Genomic DNA, 23,640 nt, shown 5'->3' with positions numbered 1-23,640 from the left:
GTCGTGGTAAAGAAAATCATAGGAAGCCAAGAAAAGCCGAGTGTTAGTCATGGCCCGGGTTCTGCAGGTCCCTCAGAGCACAGTCTACTCCAGCCCTTGGAAGAGGCACCCAACCTTCCTCCCCCAGGAATGGGAGATGTCGGAAGCAGCCCATGACAGTGAGCCCTGAACTCCAAACCACAAACTCAATCTATCATGGTTTGCTGGCGATTCTTTATTAAACCAATTCTGCTGGATCAATGCTTCCTGCCCGTCAAAATGATGAATAAATCCTCAACTGGCCTGAGCAATGCTTGCAGAAGCTCTTGTGAAGGCTGAGCTAGGCAGTGGGGATTGGCTCTATATAGAAGCCCAAACAAGGCCAGTGGCTGAAACTCAAAGGACTGAGGCTTGGGGTGCTGAGGGTGGGGGTGACACTAGTTTGGTGGGTTTCCTAAGCTCAGAAAACTTAGCCAGGCCCTTGCCTCTTTGACCTTGTGTAGATGAGACCAGCTATTTTGGCCTAGAGGTATGACCAATGCTCCTCCAGATGCACACAGACGGTCTTTCTTGGATTTCTTTTCTTACACTCCACCCAGCCCCAGACAGCTACAAGGCTGCGCACAGAGATGTGCGCTTCCGGCTACCGGTCCCTGTTGCTTGTTGCACAAACCCAAATTCAAAGCCCAGTCTGACCCTTATCCTGTCGCCCATTTATCAATCGTGCTGCATCCACCCTTCCCTACCCCCACCCCCACCACCCCCGCTCCGCCATGTCCTGGGCAGCCTGCAGTTAGTGAGAGATTCTGCAGTAGGGGGACTGCAGACAGACATGCCAAGATGGGCAGAGTAAGATCAGGAAGGCGGCGGGGAACTTCCCATTGATGCAAACAACCCAGCTCTTCACCATCCAGGGTAAGGAAGGTCCAGTTCCCAGAAGGTGCTCAATCAAAGCCTATGCTCTACAGAGGTCAGGCACGCCTGGGGCTTCCCCCTTGCACTCCCACATCCCAGGTGATGAGAACCTTGAACAGAGACTCTCAGACACGGAAGACAGTGAGGAAATGAACAAGGGGAGGGAAGGCCCCTCAACAATCTCAAGCGGTTGATATTGGCACAGCCCACCTGCTACCACCTCCCAGAAGTTCAGAGGGAGGAGCAGAAACCCAGGACAACCAGAGGGTGCAGGAAATACAACCCCTACCCACTCCTCCCTAGCTCAGGCTGGGATCCTTCAGTCCCAGTACTGACCAGAGGGAAGGCCACACTTTAGGAACCTGGCCCTGGGAACCAGCTACAGTTCCTGATGGTCTCTGTTCACTCAACTTGAAGACTATGCCTGTCTGTTTAGCCTGTCCTCTGGCCTCCCACACCCTCTAGAATGGGAACCCTGGGTATTAGGGTTAGGAAGAACAGTCCCTCAAAAAAAGAAAGGGGGGGGGGCTCTGTTCACCACTATTTTAAGCCATCGAGTGTTGCCTGACTGGTCACTCCCAGCACGAGAAATCTCTCTCATTGGATGGAAAATGGCTTTGCTCTCATTACAAACCTGGCTTCCCTGGAGTTTGCAAAGAGGGCTCTGGGTTGGCAAAATGCTCATTTATATTGGCAGGCAAGCAGGGTAGGCAGGGAAGGGAGCTAAATAGGGGGCAGGGCTCAGAGAGAGAGAGAGAGAATAAATTAGACCCAGTTTTAAACGGTGAATGTTTTCAGACCCTCACTTCTGTCCTATGTATCAGGAAAACTCGGGGGGGGGGCCACTGGGGGACCTTAAGATCTTGACTGGGATAGGGGGGCATCCCTTATTTCAACTTTAGAGGCAATCACCAATCTCCTGTTTTGTAGATACCCCCACAGGCTCCAAGTGGTATCTACTCGGTCAGTGGCATCTGACTCAGGTGATGGGGGAGGGGGCAGGGTCCTTTTCCCTGACTGGCAGTTACACCATGTGTTTGGGGACCCATGACTGAACCATGAGAGTCCTAGTAGCTACTGGAGCTTGGACTGGGGTGACAATGGGGCACAGGATGAGCCTGGGGTTACAGGACAGCTGCTTGTCAGTCAGGACACCAGGCATCTTCTCTGACCACTATGAGCAAGGTCATTCTGTCCTGCCAGTCTGGATGCCAGGTGCCCAGGGTGCCTGCTGCTGGCCCACCACTTGGCATGAGGGTCTGGGCCCAGGGTTAAGGTGGGCATGGTGGGCTTTTATCCTGGACTTGAGGCCCCAGTGACCTCACTCCTCCAGGGGCCTAGCTCTCCCTCCCCAGCTGCAGCTTCCCAAGGCAGAAGAAGGAGATCCTAATGCTTGGGGTCAGTACCCAAGGAGCTGGCCCCTCTGCCAAGAGGTCTGTCTCTCTTCGTGGCCCTGCTCTTCAGGCTGAATGACCTGGAACTGCCTCTAGGATGGCCACCCTGACTCTGCAGCCCAGAACAGGGAGGTGGGATGTGTGGCTTAAAGTGGCAGAGCCATATCCTGGCTGCCGGCAGGGCTAGGCCAGAATCAGAACACCTTTTTAGCCTGCCTCTAATGTGGCCTAGACCCCAAGAGGGCGAGGACTGGAGCCCGGAACAGAGAAGAAAGTTCCCAGCGCGGTGCAGGAGGAGGTCTGGGGGTGTCTTGGTGCCTAGAGGCGCCCCACTTCTCTCGGAGCTCCCCGCGTGAGGAAGGAAAGTTAACTCTGGCTGAGAGGCAGGGCTGAGAGAGGAAGCATGCCTGCCACCGCTTCAGGGAACCCATAGGATCGCCTTGGCCTCCTTACCTGAAGTCGCTGTAGGGGTGGATAATCCAAAATCCGGCCGACTTCACCCTCTCCTGCTCGCGCTCCACGGCTTTCTGGCTGCCAAACATCCTCAGGGAGAATTTGTTGACCCCGGGCTGGAGCATTGCCCCGAACTGGCGCTGCATGAAGCCGGCCTGGCCCAGGCGCACCTCGGCCTCGGGGAGGATCTGGTCGCCGGCGGCCGCGCCTCCCTCCACTTTGATAGCAGTGTCCACCGAGGGCTGCTCGCAGGAGGCGGAGGCCGGCTGCGGCTGCTGCTGGGGCGGCGGCGGCGAGGCTGCGGGCTGCGCCGAGGCGCCGGGGCGCTCGGGCTCTGCCGCCAGGCCCGGGGGCGTCCTGTCCTCACCGGGGGACGCGTCGCCCTCGGCGATGAGCCGCCGCTCCTCCGCGGAGTCATGCAGGTGCCCGTGACTGCTGCCGCCCCCTGCTCCGGAGCCGCCGCCGCCGCCCCGGCTGCCCAGCGAGGCCAGGCTCCCGCGGAAGCGCCTGCAGTCGCCGTTGGTGCTGGACTTGCCCGCGCCGCGGGCCGGCCCCTCGCCGTCCGCCGCCCCGAGGGCCGCGCCCCGGGGCTCCGTGCCGCCCGCGGCCGCCGAGGGTGAGGGTGAGGGCAGCGGCCGCAGCCGGATGCTCCTGCGGCTGGGGTCCTGGCGGCCCCCAGCCCCCTCCTCCTCGGCGTCCTCTTCCTCGTCCATGATCCACGCCTTGGCCCCCACCTGCTGCGGAAGGCTGTAGAGCCGCTTGCGCATGGACGGCGGCAGCTTGTCCATGGCGCCAGGGGCCGGGGCCCGGCCGGGGCAGGGGCGCGGGTGCGGCGCCGCCGACCCGCTCCAGGTCCGCCCGCCGGTCGGTCCGCCAGCGGGGACGCGTCCTCCGCCGCCTGCTCCGGACCGCCTTAGGCGCCCATGCTCGGGGAGGCTGGGTGCCGCGGGGAGGCTCCCAGTCCCGCTCCGGGTCCCCCGGCTCGCAGCGCTGCGCCTCCTCCCGGGCCGGGCTGGGCGCGGGGACCCTGCGCTCCCTCCCTCCCTCCCTCCCGCGTTCGGGGGCGCGGCGCGCGGCCCGGCTCCAGGCGCCCCGCCCCCGCGGGGAACAATGGGCGCGGGTAGAAGCGGCGCTGCGGCCGCGGCGCTCGGAGAACCGCTCTGGAGCGCAGAGCGCACGACCCGCGCGCCTCTCGGGCGTGCGTCCCGCGGGCCGGCGGGCTATCAGTCTGTCCCGCCGCCCCGGCTTTGTGGCCAGCCACTCGCGAGCTCGCCTCGCCTCCTCTGGCCGAGCCCGGCCGGCCCGTCCCGGGGCTCCCGCCGCAGCCGAGCGGAGCCCAGCGGCCCGCCGGGCTTACATCAGCGGCCGCCTCCCCCGGAGCGCCCTCCGGCAGCGCTGGGCTCCCGCGCCCCGGAATATTCATGAAGCCGCCGCAGCTCGCGGGTTGCCATAGGAGCGGCTCCCGCAGCCGGGCCTGCCTACCTGGGCTTCTTAAAGGAGCAGCGGCGCGCGGGCCGGGGGCTCGGAGAGGGGCGGAGGGTGGAGGGCGGGACCCGCGGGCGCGCAGGGTGGACCCTTGCCTGACCTTAGGGGCTGGGGTGAAAGGTGTCCTTAATCATACACCCTCGAATACCTTTCCTTGGACAAGGCTGGGAGCGCGCCCCAAGTCTAGGATTCTAGCTTGGGTTGCGAATTTCCACCCCAAGACCGGGCGGGGGAAAGTGGAGGGGGGCGGGGGGGGGGACGGGGTTTCCTGATCTCTCCTTCTCCGAGCTCTAGGCTCGCCTTTCCCCGGCGGTTTAGCTTCTCAGCTGAGTCTCCGACCCTGCTCCCGGGAGGCGGGCGGGTCTTCTGGATGCGGAGCCCCCAGGCCTTTCCTCAAGGCGCCTGGAGAGGGGGTTTCCAGGAAATGCGCTGCCTCTGTGCTGCTCCCGGGGTTTTCCTGCGACACGGGCGAGGGGCGAACCCCCACCCCCCCTCCGCCGGTCTTTCCCCTGCGGAGGCTCGCAGCTGCCGGGCAAGGAGGGCGTGGGGAAAACTCCGGGAGACACCGGGCGCGCGGGTGAGACCCAGCCCTTCGAGGTAAGACTTCGAGGAAATGCGCCCGCAGCAGCCTCGGACCAGGGGTCCGATCCCCGTGCACACCTCTTCCGATGTGGTTCCGACGGGGGTTTCTGAGACCAGGGGGGCTGCAGCGGGGAGCCAATAGGCAGGCTCCTCTGGAGGCCTGGCACTCTGGAGCTAGCTGTGGACCTTCTCCCATCCAAATTGTGACACCTCCGTATGGACCAACGCCGAAGGAGTTCCCGCTCCACCCTACCCCCTACCCCCAAGCAACTGTACAATCGCCTCCCCCTTTGAGTCTGCTCCCCACCCCCACCCCCAGGCCAGCAAGCCATCCAGCTGTGTGTCCTCTCTCTCCCTGTACGTTCTCGGGGCTTATGGACAAATCCCACCAGCTCAGCCAGAAATATCGCTCTTTTTCCTTCCACACCCCACGATAGCCTGACACCCCCGTCCCTCCACATCCACACAGGCAGGGCTGCCACACCCCCTCTCCTTGGCCTGGGGGCTACCAAGATGGCTCAGGGGTTACTCAGATCCTGTGAGGTCCAGCATCCCAGATTAGTTCCTGAATGAGGACGGGGCATTGGAGGGAAGGGGTTGGCCAGGGAAGGCTGGAGTTTGGGTTAATGCTGAAGTGGACCCTCGGCAAAGTCTGACTGACGGGAGAGAGGCAAAAAGGTCCCCTAGCCTTGCCATCTGTCTGAGGAATAACGTGAAGTTTTTCTTCAAAGGATTTTTTAGTCTCATTCTTAGCCCACTTGGGACCACCTCCCCCACCCCATTCAGAGCAGAAATTTTGGAAGCAAGATGGGAGGAGGCCGCCTGGCAGGTGCTTCTCTGCTCTACCCACTGGACCACAGGACCTCCCATGGGGGGAGGGAATGACTAGCAGTGATGTCATCACCGCTAGCTGGCATTTCTACTTTTGAGCAGCTCTGAGCTGACAGTTCTCTGCACAGATGCTGGGAGGCCTAATCCTTGAATGTCCTTGGGTCTCCTTGAGGAGTGTTCTTAACGGGCTGGGAGCCCCGCCTGCCCTGATGTGCCAGCCATAGGGAGAAGACCTCCGTTTAACTCACTTCTTTGGGCTTCTGGATACAACTAGGAGCTAGTCTGCCCTACCCCAGCTTCAGGAAGTCAGCCCAAACAGGATTCCCAGTGACCTGTGGTAAGGGCATCCTCCTCTAGGTACCCTTCCTGGCCACCCAAATCTTGGCCATGTCCCACCTTTTAGTCCCCATGGCCCATGATCTCCCATCCACCTTAACACTGATTACCCAGTGGAGTTTATGTCCCCTTCAGAACTGAGCTCCCGAGGGTAGGACAGATTCTATTCATCTCAGGGACCTCAGCACCAAAATGGGGGGGGGGGGGAGGGGACAGAGAGCAGATCAGTAAATGTCAACTATGGATGAGCAACCCTAGAAGCCAGCTATGCCACTGAAGGGGGTCCTTGAAGTAGATGGAGAATATGACCAAGGTTTATGCTTCCTGGGTTACTCCTGCCACAGGCTGGCCAGGGTTCAGGGCCCTCAGATTCCTCTCCCTCTAGCCCCTCACCTACCTTCAGTTTGGTTAGTACCACTCATCTAGGACCATCTAGGATCACCCTCGGGTGCAGAAATGACCATTAGGTAAAGTAGGCATATGGTAATGCTGGCCTCTCCTGTCTCCTCTGTGTGAAAACCCTAATGGAGGACAGCTGTGGCATGTCGGCGGTGTGGGGGAGAGAGGAAGAAACCCAGGCTTTGATGGGCTCTAATTGTGGGAAATCTTGGACACAGCCTTGGGAAAGAGGAGAAAACTCAAGATAGGAAAGAAGTGTGTACTAAATCACGCCTCAACCGATGAGCAATTTGAGGAGGGGGACCTCGCTGAGCTCGGGGTAGCTAGGGAGGACTCCCTGGAGAAAGGAGTCAGACTTGGTAAGAGACAGGTATCCAGGACGTTACAGTTGACTCCGTATCTGTTAAACCACATGAAATTTTTGTGGGCCAAATATGATCAGATTGTCAGGATTTCACTGGCTCTAACTAACATCCTTGCTCCCATTTGCAAATAAGGGAACTAAAGCACTGAGACATTGCCATTGCCAAATGTCTCACAGCAAGAAAATGGTGGAGCTGGATGCCCAGCCAAGGGCCCCACAGGTTGGGCTCTTCTCAGCTGCCCAGAGGACTCACGCAGCTACGGTGCCATTCTGAGTGCGTGGTTGAAGCAGAGAGGAGGTGAAGAATGGAGCCCCTGCATTCTGTATTCTCCCCATTGCTCCTGCCAGGTATCATGCCTTCTCATTTCCAGTGCCACCTTAGAAAGCCTGGGGTCTGTTCTGATTCATCTGGTAACACAGTGGACAGGACCTGGGGACCCCAGGAAGGGGAAGGCCCTGCCTCTGGCCTGAGACAGAGACCTGTGGCTCTCAGCTTCATTGGGGAACTGAGTGTCCCTGGGAGACAGATGTGTCTCCTCTAGGGCCATAGGGGAGTCTGGGTATTCCTGGACTGCAAACCCAGAAAAAATCTGGGTCTAAGAGAGAAGAGGCTGTGGGATGGGCTAAGAGAAGGGATGAGCTTCCTTCTCTGGAAGGGATACTGAATTCAGAAGATCAGCTGGGAGTGGGGTGGGGATGTAGCTGATTATTATAGATCAACCTCAGACCTTATTTGGCAGGAATCTGGATGGGCAGATGGGTAGAGGGGGTTGAGAAATTCTGAAAGGTTATTTGCTTGTGGGCCAAGGGCATTGTTCTTGCTTAAAGAAGTGGCTCCGAGGTAGGGCCGTGGCTCCCACACCATGTTATGCCAAGGTTTTGTCCAGTCCTGCTTAAAATTTAACCGAGAGAGAGAGAGGGAAAGAGAGAGGGAGAACAATGTAGGATATTTTAGGGTAAGGTTGCCAACTGCCCTTCTTAGAAGTCTGTCTTTATTCTAACATTATATCCTTGCTGCATTTTCTGTGTTGAAATGCCCTTTTATGAAATCATAGTGCCAGGAGATGGTATTTTTTATGTCCTCGGCTAAATAAAAAGTTGGCATGGGATTCTGTGTTTGTTCCCAAAAATCATTTTTGAAATGTTATTGGTCTGTGAATTCCAAAAGTCTGGGAGCCCCCACCATAAACAATAGAGCATGAGACTGGAAAACAAATCCAGTGGAATTAAATACTCCTCTGTCATTTACTGCCTGTTTATGCCTCAATCTTCCTCATGTGTGAAATGGGTTTAATGATGTGTACATCATAAGCTATTATGAAGACCAAATGAGACATGAATGCACAGAATATGACATCTCATTTGTAGTAAGTTCTCAACAAACATGGGATGATGGAATAGTGAATAAAACCTGGGTGGCTCAGTCGGTTAGGTGTCTGACCCTTGGTTTCAGCTCAGGTCATGATCTCATGGGTTTGAGCCTCACATCAGGCCCTGTGCTGGCAGCAAGGAACCTGCTTGGGATTCTCTGTCTCTCTCCCCCTCTCTGTCCTTCCCCTGCTTGCATTCTCTCTCTCTCTCTCTCTCTCTCTCTCTCTCTCTCTCTCTCTCTCTTTCTCTCTCAAAATAAATAAGTAAACTTAAAAACAAAACAAAAACCTGCAATAGCCAATGGAGAGGAGACAGCCTTTAGAATCCAATTTAGGTCATATATTTGTCTTTAAAATTGCTGTTGGGACAAAAAGGATGTCTTGTTATGCAGGATTGCCTTCTTTGAATTCTTCATCCCTGGTAAGTCTTGGCTGATTCTCCAGAAGGCAGATTTTCTTCTCACTGGATGAGCACTTGCCTAAGTGGGATCAGAGAAATTGACCCAGAGGTCACACCCTTGACCTTATGCTCAAGGCTCCCACCATTCACAGGTGCAACTCCATCTTTCTGTTTAGGGTAGATATGGTCCTCCCAGTGCACCTTCTGCTCTGCTCTGAGGCAGGTCTGCTCTGTGGGCTGGAATTGGGGGTATGTAAATTTCCTGCTGGTTGTCCTGAACTGGGGATGAGGCCCCCAAGAAGTAATATTGGAATCTGCTACATTCCCTCAGGTTTCCCATCTCAAGGCTTCCTGATGAAAAAACTGGAAGGGAGAAGGAACATGGGAGCAGCCAGATGCTGCTACATTCCCTCAGGTTTCCCATCTCAAGGCTTCCTGATGAAAAAACTGGAAGGGAGAAGGAACATGGGAGCAGCCAGATTGGATGTAGATGTATGGAGAGAACAAATTAACCACACAGTCTTGACCAAGCCTTGGTGCCCGTCCCTGAGCACAGCCACCAATGGATGGAGGCTGAGAATGGGGCATCTGGGTGGCTCAGTTGGTTGAGTGTCAAACTCTTCATTTCAGCTCAGGTCATGCCTGATCCCAGGGTTGTGGGATTGAACCCCATGCTGAATGTGGAGCCTGCTTAAGATTCTTTCTCTCTTTTCCTCTGCCCCTGTCCCCAACTCATGCTCTCTCCGTCCTTCCCTAAAAAAAAAAAAAAAAAAAAAAAAAAAAGATAGAGGCTGAGAAGACAAAGAGATGCCCTATTTGGGGCAGTTCTCAGTCTGGTCAAAGCAGTGAAAGACCATACCAGAAGTTTGTAACCAAGGGTCAGAGTGAGTGGTTCAGAAGCTCAGAGCAGTGGTGCTCCTGAGTGTGGTCAAGGTGGGCTTCCTGGAGGGGGTGGAAAGTGAAGTGGATTTTCTAGACAGTGGTTACTGTGTGTGTGTGTGTGTGTGTGTGTGTGTGTGTGTGTCTGTTGGGGGAAACAGTGAATGGAGCAGCCTGGCAAGGGTGAGGCCTGCAGAATTCTCTGTGGGGTTAATGAGGCATTGCCAAAGGATAAACCTAGGGTAGCGTCCACCCCAGGGGACCACTACATGGTTGCTCTAAGCTGGCCCTAAAAGAAAGTCTGCTATCTCCATAGGAGGAGAGTACTGGGTCCTTTTGACCCCCTCCTCCCAACACACTCACCCTCACAGTCTGGCTGCAAAAACTACTGGGAGCCCACATGCTCACCCTCCCCCAATGACGTTAAGGCACTACTGAAAGAAAGTCCCTACAGGCTCAGTTTCCTATTGGATTTGCCATCTGCTTTCTTCCAGCTCTGCCTTGTTTCTTTAGGAGCTTGGAGTGTGGGCTATGGCATTGTCCCCTACTCTACCCCCTGCCTCTCTGCAGGACCCCACCTGTGAGTGCCCAGAGGCTGGCAGAGCCCAAAGCCCTTTCATCCCCAGGCCAGGCCTTGATCTCTCCATTCTCCCCATCCCACACTCCCGGCTACTCCCCAGGACTCAGCCAGGACCCTGGCAGGGACATCATGCCCCTTTCCTCTCAGGAAGGCAGAAGAAAGATTTGCTGACAGCTCAGCCAGGCCTGGACTGTGTCTCTGTGTCCCACCAGGGCTCCAGGACGTCTGGGCCACCTGGACTCAGAGCCAGGCTGGAGAGTGAGGCACTTGGGGTCGGGGGAGGCTCCCGAGGTGCTGGCTGAGCTGAGCTGCCAAGAAGTTAAGTACCAGAGACTCCTCTGTCCCAAGTCTGGAATTCACCGTATATCAGGGCTGAAGTGAGTTCAGACAGGAGCTCCGGAATGGTTCCAAGCCTGCGCTGGAGGAGTTAGGGAGGGAAAGGAAGAGACAGGATGGCCTGGGAAGGGGGAAGAGGCAGAAGAGGCTTGGCAAACAGGACAAGGTGGAGGATTGGGGGAGAGTGAGGAGCACCGGGCAAGGGGGGGGGGTAGGTTTCCACCCCCTCCTCAGGGAAACCTGAGGTGGCCCTTACTAATGCTGGGCTCCTCCCTTCTGCCAAGGCTTGTTCATGCTGTCCTGCCCTCTGTCCTCTCCCCCACTCCTCTACATATTCTTCCCCCAATTTCACATAGTTCCTGTTTTCGTTCAACCGTTCACCCCTTTATTTACTGAGCCGACTATGGAGTACCTACTGTATAATGCTGAAGATCCAGCCCCTAATCTCCAGCCACCGCAGGCTGTGACAAGAATAAGACAGAGACAGAACCTCTTGTAAAGAAGCCAGGGACAAGGGTCATGTGATGTGGACAAGTGGCTGGAGCGCCCGGAAGGAGGAGGAAGAACGTGGAGGAGGGGAGCAGGGGGAAATGGTCTTGCTTGAATTGGCTTTTGCAGAAGGCATGTGTGATTTGGAAAAGTGGAAGCAGAGAGGTGGCCTATGCCGGGCAAAGGGCACGGTGTGAACAAAAGAGGGGCAAACGGGAGCCCGTGCACTGGGGTGGCTGAGCAGTCTGGGGGACTGCAGCCCTGGTGGTCGGGGTGGGGGAGCACGAACACCCAAAGGTAGCCTGGCTCTGGAGGCAATGGGGAGTGACTAGACCTGACTTAAGACAGGCCAGGACTTTGGGGACAACCATCAGGTTGTGCCCTGGGCGCCCAGCCCTGTACTCAGGTCTTCAGTGAGTGAACAAGAAAAGAATAAGATACAATCCCCGCTCTTGGAAGCTCACAGTGGAGTCAAAGAGATTAAAGTAATGGCACAAAACCATTCAGTCATCCTGCCAGAGTCAAGGACCTGGCCCCCAGATGCCTGTGGGCGCATACAGGGAGCCACAGCCAGGGTTGGCAGCTGGTTTGAGAGCTCTGCTCTCCAGCTCCCTGCAAAGCGCATCTTTTGTACGGGCCCCACAGCCCAGCCTCCCTCCCACGAGCCCTGCGCATCAGGATAACCTGCTATTACATGAGCCTTTCGCTGGACGCCTTCCAGAGAGAGACAGTTCCGCTGTGTAACGAGAGCCGTGCCCCACAGGCCACCCTGCAGGGTCCAGAGCAGAGGCAGTGTCAGGGAGAGGGTGATAGAGGCTGTGATAGGGGCTGTGGCAGACACTATGATAGGGTCTGTGATAGAGGCTGTGACAGGGACTGTGACAGTGGCTATGACAGGGGTCTATGACAAGGCTGAGACAAAACCTATGACAGAGGCTGTGACAGGATCTGTGACAGAGGCTGTGACAGAGCTGTGATAGAGGCTGTGATGGAGCTGTGATAGGCTGTGATAGAGGTTGTGACAGGGACTGTGACAGTGGCTGTGACAGGGGCTGTGACAGGGGCTATGACAGAGTCTGTGATAGAGGTTGTGATGGGACTGTGACAGGCTGTGATAGAGGCTGTGATAGGGACTGTGACAGGCTGAGACAGGGGCTAGGGCAGAGGCTACTACAGGGGCTGGGACAAAACTGAGACAGAATCTATGATAGAGGCTCTGACGGGGGCTAGGACAGAGCCTGTGACAGGGGCTGTGACAGAGTCTGTGGCAGAGGCCATGACAGGAATTGTGACAGGGGCTATGACAGGGGCTGTGATAGGGGCTGTGACATGGTCTGTGACAAGACTGAGACAGAATCTGTGATAGAGGCTGCGACAAAGTCTGTGATGGACTGTGACAGGAGCTGTGACAGGAGCTGTGACAGAGTCTGTGATAAGGGCTGTGATGGGCTGTGACAGGGACTGTGACAGAGTCTGTGATAGAGGCTGTGATAGGGCCGTGACAGAATGTGATAGAGGCTGTGACAGGCTGATACAGGGGCTGGGACAAAACTGAGACAGAATCTAAGAGGCTCTGACAGGGGCTAGGACAGAGTCTGTGACAGGGGTTGTGACAGAGTCTGTGACAGAGGCCATGACAGGAGCTGTGACAGGGGCTATGACAGGGGCTGTGATAGGAGCTGTGGCTGTGACAGGAGCTGTGATGGGGGCTATGACAGAGACTCTAACAGGAGCTATGACAGAGGCTGTGATAGAGGCTGTAACAGGGGCTGTGACAGGTATTGTGACAGGGGCTGAAGCTGTGACAGGAGCTGTGATAGGGGCTATGACAGAGACTCTAACAGGAGCTATGACAGAGGCCGTGACAGAGGCTGTAACAGGGGCTGTGACAGGGGCTGTGACAGGTATTGTGACAAAGGCTGTGGCAGGTACTATGACAGATGCTGCCACAGTGCTGTGACAAAGGCTGAGACAGGGACGGTGAGAGAGCCCGGGACAGAAATGTGACTAAGTCTGGAACCACAATCAGAGTTGGGACAACAGCTCCCGGAGCCCAGGCCTACACTCCCACGGTTGACAGAGCAGTTGGCGGTGACAGCAGCAACACAGCAAACACATGGGCCCAGCCAGGCCCAGGCACTTGTGGAACCGCCAACAGGCTGAAGCTGCCACAGGAGAGCGAAAGGGGGTGAGTGAGGCCCGTTCCCAGCCCCCCTGCCGTGGGTTCCTGTGTGTCCGTGGGTAAGTTTCCGGGCCTCCGTTTCCTTGGTAATGCCTGCCCTGGGGAGAGGCCAGGTCACAGAATGAGACCGGAGCAGATGTGGACCGACCGAGGGTCCCTGTGAGACTCCAAGCTTTTTCAAGGGGTTTCAGGGTCTCTCCAGCCGCCGCCAAGAACAGCCTGCTGGCCGAATAAGAAACACACCCTCCACCTATACAGACAACCATTCCCCCCATGTGTGGGTGCTAGTGTGACGCATAAAACACCGATTTGTTTTAAAGTATAACTGAATTCATAGTCGTGAAAACTGACATTTATGGAGAGCTAGCTCTGTGCCAGGCACCTTGCCAAGTGCTTAGCATGGATTAGCTCATGTAATCCCTGCTAGAGTCCTGGTCAGGTAAGTGGTATTATCTCCATTTTACAGATGATTAAATCGAGGCTAGTGAGGTTGACTAACTTACCCAAGCTCCCACCGGCAGAGGAAGAGCCAGGATTTGCTGGCAGTTACGTCTGACACAGTGTCTTAATCTCACCCACCATTGGCTGCTTTCTCAATCACAACTGCTATCACGTGAGATGTATTTTGAAGCTTCAAAGCCAGAGATTTTTTTTCAGCGAAAAAGAGGTCCTTGTACTCGAATGGGCTGGGACCTACTGTGTACAGGCTCCAGCAGCCCTGCTGAAATCACACGGGTGCCCTGACTTGTGCTTCCTCCAGTTCCTGGTCTTTAATGCACTCGGGGCCACCTGGTGATCCCACTGTATTTTCCTATCTGCCTGTCCTCATGCTGTTCCCATCAGTTACCATTCTCCCAATCTTTGCACCTCTTCCTACAGAGTCCTGCCCGTCAGCATTGAAGCCTGATCAGATGCCTTTGATCCAAAAAGGTCCTCTTTGAATCCTATTGTCTCTTTCCCTCCTTCCCATCACATCTAATCTTCTTGAATGGGAGGGAAGCCCTCGCCTTTGTCTCTCAACTGCCACTCATTCCTTAGCGTGCAGCCATCAGGCTTTGCTACCCTGTGTCTTCAGCAAGACCAAGTCTACCTTTCGTTCCCTTCCTTACCTCTCTCTTCTTGAAACATCCTCTTCCCTTGACTTCAGGAGCACATACTCTCCCGATGTCCTCTCCATCTCTGGCAGTCCTCAGTTTCCCGTGTGGGAGGAGGAGGGCTTCCTCAGCCAACTCCGCATCTCTTGACTTCATTCCTGACTCTGTTGCCCGTGCTTTCTTTTCTTATGTGATCTCTCTCCTGGGACACTGTCACCCAATGGGCTCAGTTCTCATCCATGCCCTCAGCCCAGACCTCTCCCATGAGCTCCAGATCTGGTTGTTTAATGGCCTCTTGGGTATCTCACAAGCACCTCACATTCCACACGTTCTTCTTCAAAGACCCCTCTTTCTTCCCAGTCAGTGAATGACCACCATCCTTCCAGTGGCTAAAGCCAGAAACACGGGCATCATTCCTGACTCCTTCCACCACCAGTCCCACCACCGACCCCCATATCCAATCAACTCCAACGTCCTGCTATTTCTCCTTCATAAATATCTCTCAAGTACGTCTACTCCTTACCATGTTCGCTGACACAACTCCAGATTACCTCTTGCCTAGGCCATGACAGCAGCCTCCTAATGGAACTCCCTACCTCCAGCTTTGCCTTATTATAACCCATTATCCATGATGCATCCAGAGTGATTTTCCAAAATGTAACTCTGGCATATCTGCTTACGACTCTATAATGATTTCCACTGGGCTGGGATAAAGGCCATTTTTAATGGCCTGGCCACCATGATTTCCCCAGCCTTCCATCTCAACAGTGCCCTCCTTCCCCTGGCACTCTGCACTCATGCACTTTCCTAGACTTTCTGCTTGTGGTGGTAGCGACACTCTCGTTAATGACTGCAGTGGCGATCATGGAGATGTTAGTTGTTGATGATTAAGGTGGAGAAGCAAGTTGAAAACACTGCCTACCACACTGTAACGGCAGTCGTTGGAGGCAAAAACCGTCCCACAAGGTTGGTAACATATGCCCATCTCAGGACCATCTGCAATGGGGGTTGTTTGGGGACTCTCTAGTCAGGGCACAGCTGTCTTCCCATGGTGACTCTTGGCTGTCAGCCTGAACCTATGTCCAGTATTCATCTCTTTTCAGCCTTGAGTTGATCCCAGCAAGTTGGTGCAGTAGTGGCGAGGGTGATGATCGTAGAGGGACCAGGTGATAAGTGTGAAGATGCCACTGCTGTCAGCCCTTAGTGAGGACACAGGCAAGGTGAGCCACGAGGCCACAGAAGACCAGCTCCAGCCAGTTGGTGCCCCAAGCTCTGTCTTTGCTGGTGACTCTCTCGGTGACCAGCTGAGGTGGTGCTTTGACTTTCTCGGAAGCTTAGGTCTATAGCCCCGACCAACCACCCAGTTTCCGTGTATGCCCAAGACCGGTAGCCTGACCTCCATCACGGGGCACTGGCTTGCCAGGCGGGGCCTCTGACACCCCTGATATAGACAACATTCTTCCCCAGATTCAGCATTTATTTGCATCTATAAATATGCATGGGGGCTATTTTCCTGAACTTGGGAAAGGGATTGGGGGCTAAGAAGACAGGAGATGAGCAGTCTGGAGGATGATAAAAAGGCATCTGGCCCTGTGGCAGTCTGAGAAATGGTACCCAAAGATAATCGAGTCCTAATCCCTGGAACCCGTGAATGTTACCTGATATGACAAGACACTCTGAAGATGTGATTAAGGATCTTGAAAATGGGGAGATGACTTTGGATTAGCTGGGGAGGCCCTAAAGGCAATCATTAGTGTCCTTGTAGGAGGGAAGCAGAGGGAGATTTGACACAGAACAAGAAAGCAATGTAACCATTGAAGCATGATGCCATGCTGCTGGCTTTGAAGATGGATGAAGGGGCCATGAGCCAAGGAACACAAAGAAGGCAGCTCTAGAAGCTGGGAAAGGCGAGGGAAAGATTCTCCCTGAGAGCCTCTGGAGAGAGTACAGCCAGGCCTGCCAGCACTGTTATTTCAGCTCGAGACAGGCTTCGGACTCCTGGCCTCCAGAGCTATAAAAGAATAAGGTGTGCTCTTGTAAGCCAATGGTTTGTGGTCATTAGTTACAGCAGCGGTAGGAAACTAAACAGTCCCGTTCTGTCCTCCTTCTCCGTCCCCTCTGTCTTCCTCTTGTGCTGGGTTAATCCCCTTGGTGTTAGCAGGGAGGTCAGACACTGAGCAGTAGAGAAAGCTGTTCTCCTCACTTCTCCTCAGGGCCCAGCACACTCTGGTTCCAGGAAATGGAGGCTTTGGGAACATTGGAAAGGGGACGCTGCCTCACAGCAGTAGTCACACATGGGTCACTGTTGGAGTGGCTTTGCTGGCAGCAGGCACTGAACCAGGAGAGGAGAATTCCAGAGAAGCCATATGGGGATTGTAGCTGACGGGGTGATGCTTCATCATATGTGGGCTCCCTTTTTGGAACTCCCAGAAATACTTGTGGCAGAGGAGGAAGAGGGCAGAGGTCTTGTAGGTGCCAGAAGAGAAACAGCAGGAACTTTGGGTGATGGATGTTAATGGAACTTTATTTATAGCCCCAAACTGGGAGGGTCTGATAACATTTGTGTTACATTGTTCTTCTAGCCCACTAGTCTCTCCCTGACTTTGCGGCCAGGTGGCTGATTAAGCAAGCAATGATTCCCGAACTCTTTTCATGCCCTTTCCCCATTTCCATTCAGCTTTTTCTCTTTTTTTTCTTATGGAGTTGAAGGAGTACTTTCTATATTGGGAAGAGTTTTTCCTTTTCTATCGTTTATTGCTACAAATACTACCCCCCCTCCCCCCGCCCAACTGTTATTTGACTTTTGTTACGGGGCATTTGCCATGTCAGAAATTTTCATATTTTATATAGTGAAGCATATCAACCTTTCTTTTAAAAAATTTTTAATGTTTATTTATTTTTGAGAGAGAGAGAGAGAGAGAGTATGTGTGTGAGTCGGGGAGGGGCAGAGAGAGAGGGAGACACAATCTGAAGTAGGATCCAGGCTCTGAGCTGTCAGTCAGAGCCTGACGTGGGGCTCGAACCCACAGACTGCAAGATCATGACCTGAGCCGAAGTTGGACGCTTAACTGAGCCACCCAGGCGCCCCAACCTTTTCTTTTATAATCTCTGACCTATATCACACCTGAAAGAGCTCTTCCCCGCCTGAAGAAATATTTATTTACATTCTCTTGTCTATAAGCACATGCCATATGCATATGTAATCGATCTTTCCCCTATTAACTAGCAGTGCCCCTTTTCTCATACAGTACATTTCTATCTGTATGGATATATATTCTGGATTCGATACCTATTCCGTGATTTGCTTCTTATTCCTGTTCCTACAACACAACCTTTCCCCCAAATTACCATAATGTACTATTATCTTTTAAAAAAAGAAGAAGATAAAGAATCTTTCTCCTCTCCTGCTGTCTCTTTCAGAATTCTTCTAGCTATTTCCTGTGAGATTAACTATATATAATTATTTGATGCTGGTCTTTTGATTAGGATTGTACTGGGTTTACAAATTAATTCAGAGGAAATAGATATCTTTAGATCATGGTATCTTCCCTTCCAAGAGGAAGGTCTGTCTCTATTTAAATCTTCTTTTGTGTCTGAGGAGAATCATGCCACGGTTTCAGCCCTGGTGCAGCCTTTTCTCTCATTTTTGTTTCTTTTTGTTCATTTCTGTCAAGTTTGGGGAGGGTAGTTTTGTAAACCTGCATTTAAGCCACCACGATTCCCTGAAGCCTTTAGCTTTGTGCTGCGTTGGGGGCGAAGGCGGAGATGATGAGCTGAGGCTGTGGATGGGGGTGAAATTCAGAAGGAGATTAAATGCTAAGTGAAACAGAACCTTACAAAGCTCCAGCATTTGGGGGGAAAGTGAACGTGGTGGGAGTGGATGAGAGAGAGCACACAGAAGGGAGAGGCCAGAACTAGCCAAAGGGTGTCAAGCAAGCCAGAGGATGAGGACATTTCAAGAAGGGCACAGTCAACAGAGCCAGTGTTGCTGGGAGGTTGTGGAGAATAGCTGCGATGAAGCCGTGGGATGTGTTGGTTGTGGCTGGTTCAAGGTCAGGTGATCCTATCACTCCGCGTTTAAACTGGCACATTGAAAACGATTCTGGGACAACAGGGGCAACCCAGGGTTATTTCTGGCAAACCGGAACACATGGTGCCCCTGATTATGGTGACCTCTGAGAAAGTGGTCTCAGCAGATGACATCCACAGTGCCCATCGTTGTGTCAGTTGAGGAGTCAAGACAGTGAGACTAGATTGTTCTTTTTAGAAGTCTGGCCAGAAAGGTAAGGAGACAGTTGGGTCATAGCCGGAGGGAAATTAAGGTTGGAGGAGGGCTTACTTGCTTGTTAGTTTTTTACACTTGACAGATTTGTCTTTCTGGGGAGGAAGAGGACTTAGCAAAGAGGGAGAGATTGAAGACGCAGGGTATAAAAGGAAAAATTAATAAAGACGGGAGACTTAGGAGGGAAAGAAGCAGCCCCAAGAGCCTACAGAAGACCTGAGGCCAGCCTGGAAGAGAAGGAAGGACAGTTCCCAATATGAGAGGCAAGTAAAAGAATGCATGACAGGCCAGGGAAAAACTGAGGTGCAGAGAAGGATCTGAGACAACTCATTTAACTTCTCAAGGATCGTTGCCAAGTAGGAGGTGGGCAAAAATCCGTATGGGGCAAAGAGCGTCCAAAAGGAAAGGTCCCTTGGCCCCTTCCTTTGGAGATCAACATGGTTATCCCTTCTCTGATGGATTGAGATGATTCTAAATGAGGTCCACTGGTGGTAGGAAGCTTGACAGATTGTCTAAGCTCAGTACCAGGCCCTAAGCTTGCAGGGTTATGGCTGGTATGTGTCTGGGACTGGAAGCTTCTCTCACCCTAACCACTTTGACAGGTTGGGGGTCTTTCTCCACTGGAGAACTCCTTTAGAAATCCCTTGGAAACCTGTACCATTGAGGACATCAAAGCACTGCCTTGCTGGACAAAGATGCTGGGATTGTGCAGGACCAGGTTCTACAGGGATGCCTCGGTGTGGCAACAGAAGCCATAGCTAATCAGAGGCTCCAGTGCTCTCGTCTGTCCCCTGGCTTTGGATGAGCCAGCTCTTTTGAGGACGTCCTTGTATGCTTTGACAATTCGGGGCGGAGGAAAAGCCCAAGACAGACAGACTGTACTTCTTGTCATTTCGGATGGGCTTGAGTAGTTAGTGTGAATATTTATGAAACATTTATCTTATTTCTTCCCCAACTTGATAAAGCAGGTTCATATAATAGAATGTTCGACAGCCATTCGAAATGATATCAGAAAATAAAACAAGTAAACTTGATGATATGAAAAAATATTTAGGGCACATTAACTGAAAAACGGGTATGAACACAGCAATCTGATTTTTTTTAAAGAATATGTAGTATGTCCATACATGGACAGATAGATGACTGTAAGTATATACCAGCTAGCAGTGACTGTTTCTGAGTGGTGGAATGTGGAATTAAGGGTGACTTTTCTTTTTCCCTGACCTTTATTTACAAATTTTTTGACAGTGTGTTTGTATTGCTTTTTCTTAGTTAAATAATGTGGTTATCATTTTTTTTTGAAGGATTGCCAAGCAGCAATGGGACCCCATCTGAGCCTGAAAGAGAAATCTGTCAAGGGGCCCATGTATCAGGTTGAGTTTACTCCCTCCAGCTGCACTCAGCAGCTTCCCTTTCCAAAGGGAAAACAACCTGGCCAAATTTAGCGATGTCCTTAGCCCAGTGCTGCTCACAGGTCACCCATGGGACACATCCAGGAAGAGCGTCCCTCCATTCCCCACCTGGGGCTCCATGGACAACCCACCATCGTTGAGCTGGCATCTTCAATCCAGGTGCATAAATGAAACTTTCCCCCTTCCTTGACCCTGCAGACAACTGTCTGGAGACCATTTGTACCCCGACCAAAGGGAAAAGGCACATTGCCAGACCGGAATCCAGCACTCAGAAGGATGGCACTTTTAACTCTAGCCAGAATCCTTGATGAGTCCTAAACAGCATTCAGATGTGAGTCGGACAGCGAGTGCACTCATCCTGGCCTAGTTTGTTGGTCCATCCTCCATGCATCAGTGAGTTTGACTCAAGAAAGTCCCATGGGGCAGTTGCTGGGCTCAGAGGCTTTGCTCCAGGTCAGCCCCACTGGAGAGGAGCTTAGTGACACTTCCTACCTACATTTGGCTAGTGTGTGTAGGGGCATAGTTGTTAGATATGAGGGGGTCTCCACTGGGCCATGCAGAAAGGTCTGGGCCTTCACTTGGCGCTCTACTCTTACCATATCCCTGAGCTTTTGATCCCTAAATCAGACATCACCACCTGCCCCATGGGAAGCCCCATAGGCAGCCAGACTTTTCTGTCCCCGGCAACAGGGCCACCTCTCCCAGGCACCTTTGCCGCAACAGCAGGAGTGAAGTGGGCCAGGTGATGAGGGAGGGGCCCACCTCTGTGCCCATGTGAAGATTCCATGCCATCTGTGATACCTACTAGCTTTCTCTGAGCTTCTTCCAAAGACAGTGAAGGAAATGCACAATTCATCTCTGACCCACGATACGCATCCCATAAATATTTGTTAAATGAACAAATGGGTGAAGAAGTGAATTAATCAATCACCTGGCTTTGTGGGCACAGAGGCCTTACGTGGCCGGATGAGGACATCAACTCTTTTTAGACTAGGGACGTGTAGATAAAAATACCTACAGCGCTTGGCTATGAGTAAAAAAGAAAGGCTAAGATGCCAAGTTTTGTGACTGCAATTCAAAATTTGTACGTATTAATCACTTGTATGTATTAATCATGATACTTTAAAAAGTCTTTCCTTGGCACTGGAACCACAGATTATCAAGTCCAAGTTTCAGATAAGCCACACCAACCCAGGCCCAGAACAAGAAGGGAGTACCCAACGCCAGCAGCCTGGTGAAATTAAAGCACACAATATTGGACAGTCCTCTCGGACCCTGGCCCCGCAGCACTCTTCCCACTGTCTACGCCAGTGTTACTGGAGGTCTTCTGCTCTGGGGCAGTGGGAGGCAGTTTCTCTTATAAATAGATACTGGTTCGGTCACTATGTGTGCCAAGCAAGCTGCTAGGTGCTGATGACATAATGATGGACTAGATGGTGCTCCGACAAGAGAAGAGTTGGGCAGTTATGGTAAGGAAAGTGCACCTGACTTTGGAAGCCTGAAGGAGAGACACCTAGCCCAGACTTGGGGTGGAGGGTCAGGTGGGGGGAGCTTCGGATGGGAAGCAGAAACTCCACATGCTCCTCTTAGAGCTCTCTAAGGGCATCCCTCAGCTGCCACCCCCGCGCCACTCTGTCTCCTGCTTCAGTGAGAGCACCAGATAAGAGTCACACCTCTGGGGCCAAGGGGGCAGATAAGCAAGAAAGCTGCTCAAATGAAAGAGGCCCCAGGCAGGGGTGGGTGTCAGGCTCCAGAGGGAGGCCCTGTGAAGGAAGGGACCTGCTGTCCTGTTTGAAGGGATGTGGAGAGATGGCACGGACCCCATGGCAGAGGCCTGAGCTCCAGGACTGTCTCAGCAGGCCCTCCAACCCCTGGGCAGTCAAACATGGTTCTGATCTTCAACCTCAGATCTGTCTTGTCTGGAGTCCAAAGCTTCTCAGGAGGCCCTCGATGACTCCTGCAACTCTGTCTTGTTTTCCGCCTCCTTCCTCTGATTCGTTGAGTCTCCACCTCGCTAACAACTCATCCCTCCTGCCTCATCAGCCCGCCCTGAGCTATTTCTTCCATCCTTCCTCATTTGGATGGCTCCCGGAATTCAGTCCCTTCTGAAGAAGCTTGGAGGGAGAAGCAGAGGTGGTGAGAGGAACATCCACCATCCCCCATGCCTGTGGTACTACCAATTGGACTAGCCTAGGCAGGGGCTTGTGTATCAGGACAGGGGAGGCATTTTCACACTAGGTCATGAAGGAGAACCAAGTAAAGAGTATCCATAAGGAGAAACCAACAAGGGACAGGGCAGCACCCCATCAAGAAACAACAGGAAGCGCCTTCCACCTCAGGACCTAAAGGGGCATATGGAAAAAGTTACTGGAACTTGGAATGAGGAGATCTCTAGAGAGGGCCACCTGACAATGCTGTGGCCTTTCATAGAGGGACAGAGCCCACCCACAGTGGCCAGGCAGGGAGAATGCCACAAAACATTTCGGGGCGCCTGGGTGGCTCAGTCGGTTCAGCGTCCGACTTCAGCTCAGGTCATGATCTCACAGTTCGTGGGTTTGAGCCCTGCGTCGGGCTCTGTGCTGACAGTTCAGAGCCTGGAGCCTGTTTCAGATTCTGTGTCTCCCTCTCTCTCTGCCCCTCCCCTGTTCATGCTCTATCTCTGTCTCAAGAATAAATAAACATTAGAAAAATTTTTTTAAAAATTTGATTTTACTTTCATACATTTTAATTAAAATGGCCACATGTGACTACCCTACTGGACCACACAGTCCTCGAGCTTACTCTGTGGGTCTTGGGTTGTTGGACCTTAGAGAGAGGAATTTCTGCTAGTCTTGCTCTGCAGCTTAACTTTGGGGAGGGTGAGTTGATTGACAATGTCACGGTGATGCAGGTTAGCCTTGGACTGAGAAAAGATGTGGGGGTGGGTGTCCTCCCCCATCTCAGGCTGCAGAAGCTCATCAGATACTTCCCTCCACCTTCACCTGGGGAGGAGCAGCCACGGAGGTAAACAAGGGGTCATTAAGATGCTGGGGGCAGGGTCCTAAGGGAGAAGGGACAAAGACACTTGCTCACCTTCTCCCGCTAGACATGCTAGTTAAAATAATTGGCTGTGGTAGGTCGGCATCTCTGAAATTTTATTGCTACTGCTACTTGGCCTGGGGCAGGCCTCCGAGCACTTTTCACGCTTCTTGATCAGGAGTTCTTAACTGGGCTACTGGGGTTCCATGCATTGCTCTGGGGGGGGGGGTCTCCGAAGCCCCTAAAATTGCATGCAAAACATTGTATCTGTGTCTTTGTTTCTAGGAGAAGGTCCACGATGCCATGAGAATCCCAAAGGCATGTGTGACTCACAAGACAGTAAAGCCCCTGACTCAGGTCCTTGGAGGAAGAAGTGCCTCCTGCTGGGCTGTGCCCTCCCACGAGACCCGGTCTGCCCCCCCTCTGGGTTTCTTCCACTGCTATGGCTCTGCAGGCAGACTGTCCCCAGAGCCATCTGGAGCTGTGTGCCTCGCTGCTCACCTGGACACAGCGCTGCGCCTCTATCGACTGCCCTAGTTAAGAGCTGTTGAGCTGACTGCAGAGACCGAGTCTGCACCTGCCCCCTCCAGAGGTGGCCAGGCTTAGAGGTGGGGTATAAGCAAAAGCCCTCTGAATCTCTGGGCTTGCAGGAAGGAGCAGGAGTCCTGGAGCCAAAAAAGACGTGCACTTTACCTTGGATCTGTGCCTCCTTGACAAGTTAACGAGCGTCCCTGAGACTCTGTTTCCTCATCTACAAAATGGGGGGGCCGGGGGGGGGGAATAATGCCCCCTTATAGGGGTGTTGTAAAGATTAGCTGAAGTAGGGGCGCCTGGGTGGCGCAGTCGGTTAAGCGGCCGAC

At 53.3% G+C, this 23,640-nt stretch overlaps 1 protein-coding gene and 1 long non-coding RNA gene across 2 annotated transcripts in view; one reads left to right on the top strand and one right to left on the bottom strand.

Moving 5' to 3' along the window:
- The window catches only part of HCN4 (hyperpolarization activated cyclic nucleotide gated potassium channel 4), a 42,178-nt gene extending 38,649 nt beyond the window's left edge, over window positions 1–3,529 (bottom strand). Inside the window, exon 1 of the mRNA XM_047863611.1 lies at window positions 2,742–3,529. Within this exon, the coding sequence (XP_047719567.1) occupies window positions 2,742–3,529 (788 nt within the window). The remainder of the gene's footprint in view (window positions 1–2,741) is intronic.
- Window positions 3,530–12,759: 9,230 nt separating this feature from the next.
- LOC125168461 (uncharacterized) lies at window positions 12,760–23,395 on the top strand. Its single transcript, XR_007153152.1, has 3 exons — window positions 12,760–12,980; window positions 19,655–19,921; window positions 23,066–23,395. It is a non-coding gene; the product is annotated as an uncharacterized LOC125168461 (long non-coding RNA).
- Window positions 23,396–23,640: the final 245 nt, after the last annotated feature.

This window comes from Prionailurus viverrinus, chromosome B3 (assembly GCF_022837055.1).
Source record: "Prionailurus viverrinus isolate Anna chromosome B3, UM_Priviv_1.0, whole genome shotgun sequence".
In the NCBI taxonomy this organism is placed as follows: Eukaryota; Metazoa; Chordata; class Mammalia; order Carnivora; family Felidae; genus Prionailurus; species Prionailurus viverrinus.
This window is presented reverse-complemented; position numbering and strand designations above follow the sequence as displayed.